Genomic DNA, 656 nt, shown 5'->3' on the forward strand with positions numbered 1-656 from the left:
GGCGAGGGCTCTGGTGTGTAGTAGACCTCGGGCATGGAGAAATCATCTGTGTCCTGCCAGCGACAACAGCTGGGTCAGAGATGAGAGCGATGCAGGCAGCCCAGCCAGCATCCCACCCTGCAGCTCCCGATCCCAGGGACTCACCTGGTCATCTGAGTCCTTCTCTGCAGCTCCGTGGGAGCCAGGGCCGCTCACAGGGATACTCTCGCTTCTCTTGGGTCCCTGAGGGAGCACTTTCCCTGCCACAGACTTCCAAAAAAAGGGGAAAAAAATTAAGCCCTGGCTGCCAAGACATCACCCCGCAGGGGCACCCTGACCCGCTGCCCCCTGCACCCTGCTCTGGGGCACCTGGGGGTCGAGCTCCTCCTTGGCACTCTCACTGGGGTACAGGTCCTGCACCAGGAGGATGAGGATGAGCAGGTCAGCGGGACGGATGGAGCTTGCATTGCGGCTGCGGGCCAGAGAAGGGAAGGCTCAGCCAGGAGGGCGAGAGGCTGCCCTGGGGAGGGTGGTGAGGCTGGGGCCGGGCGCACCTGGAGTAGAAGGCCAGCAGCTTGGTGTGCACCAGAAGGAAGGCATGGCCCACCTCGTCCCCGCCGCGCTCGGGGCTGGCGTTGATGTACTGCACCACCTGCCGCTCCAGGAACTCGATGCCT

At 63.9% G+C, this 656-nt stretch overlaps 1 protein-coding gene across 1 annotated transcript in view; it reads right to left on the reverse strand.

The window, feature by feature from the left end:
- HPS1 (Hermansky-Pudlak syndrome 1) overlaps nucleotides 1-656 on the reverse strand; it is a 5,830-nt gene that overhangs the window by 3,088 nt on the left and 2,086 nt on the right. The window contains exons 5-8 of the mRNA XM_009323312.1: nucleotides 534-654; nucleotides 349-451; nucleotides 145-249; nucleotides 1-53 (exon numbers count right to left, since the gene is read on the reverse strand). The exon at nucleotides 1-53 is cut by the window's left edge and continues 8 nt beyond it. Of these exons, the coding sequence (XP_009321587.1) occupies nucleotides 1-53; nucleotides 145-249; nucleotides 349-451; nucleotides 534-654 (382 nt within the window). The remainder of the gene's footprint in view (nucleotides 54-144; nucleotides 250-348; nucleotides 452-533; nucleotides 655-656) is intronic.

This window comes from Pygoscelis adeliae, unplaced genomic scaffold (assembly GCF_000699105.1).
Source record: "Pygoscelis adeliae isolate BGI_AS28 unplaced genomic scaffold, ASM69910v1 Scaffold294, whole genome shotgun sequence".
Lineage (NCBI taxonomy): Eukaryota > Metazoa > Chordata > Aves > Sphenisciformes > Spheniscidae > Pygoscelis > Pygoscelis adeliae.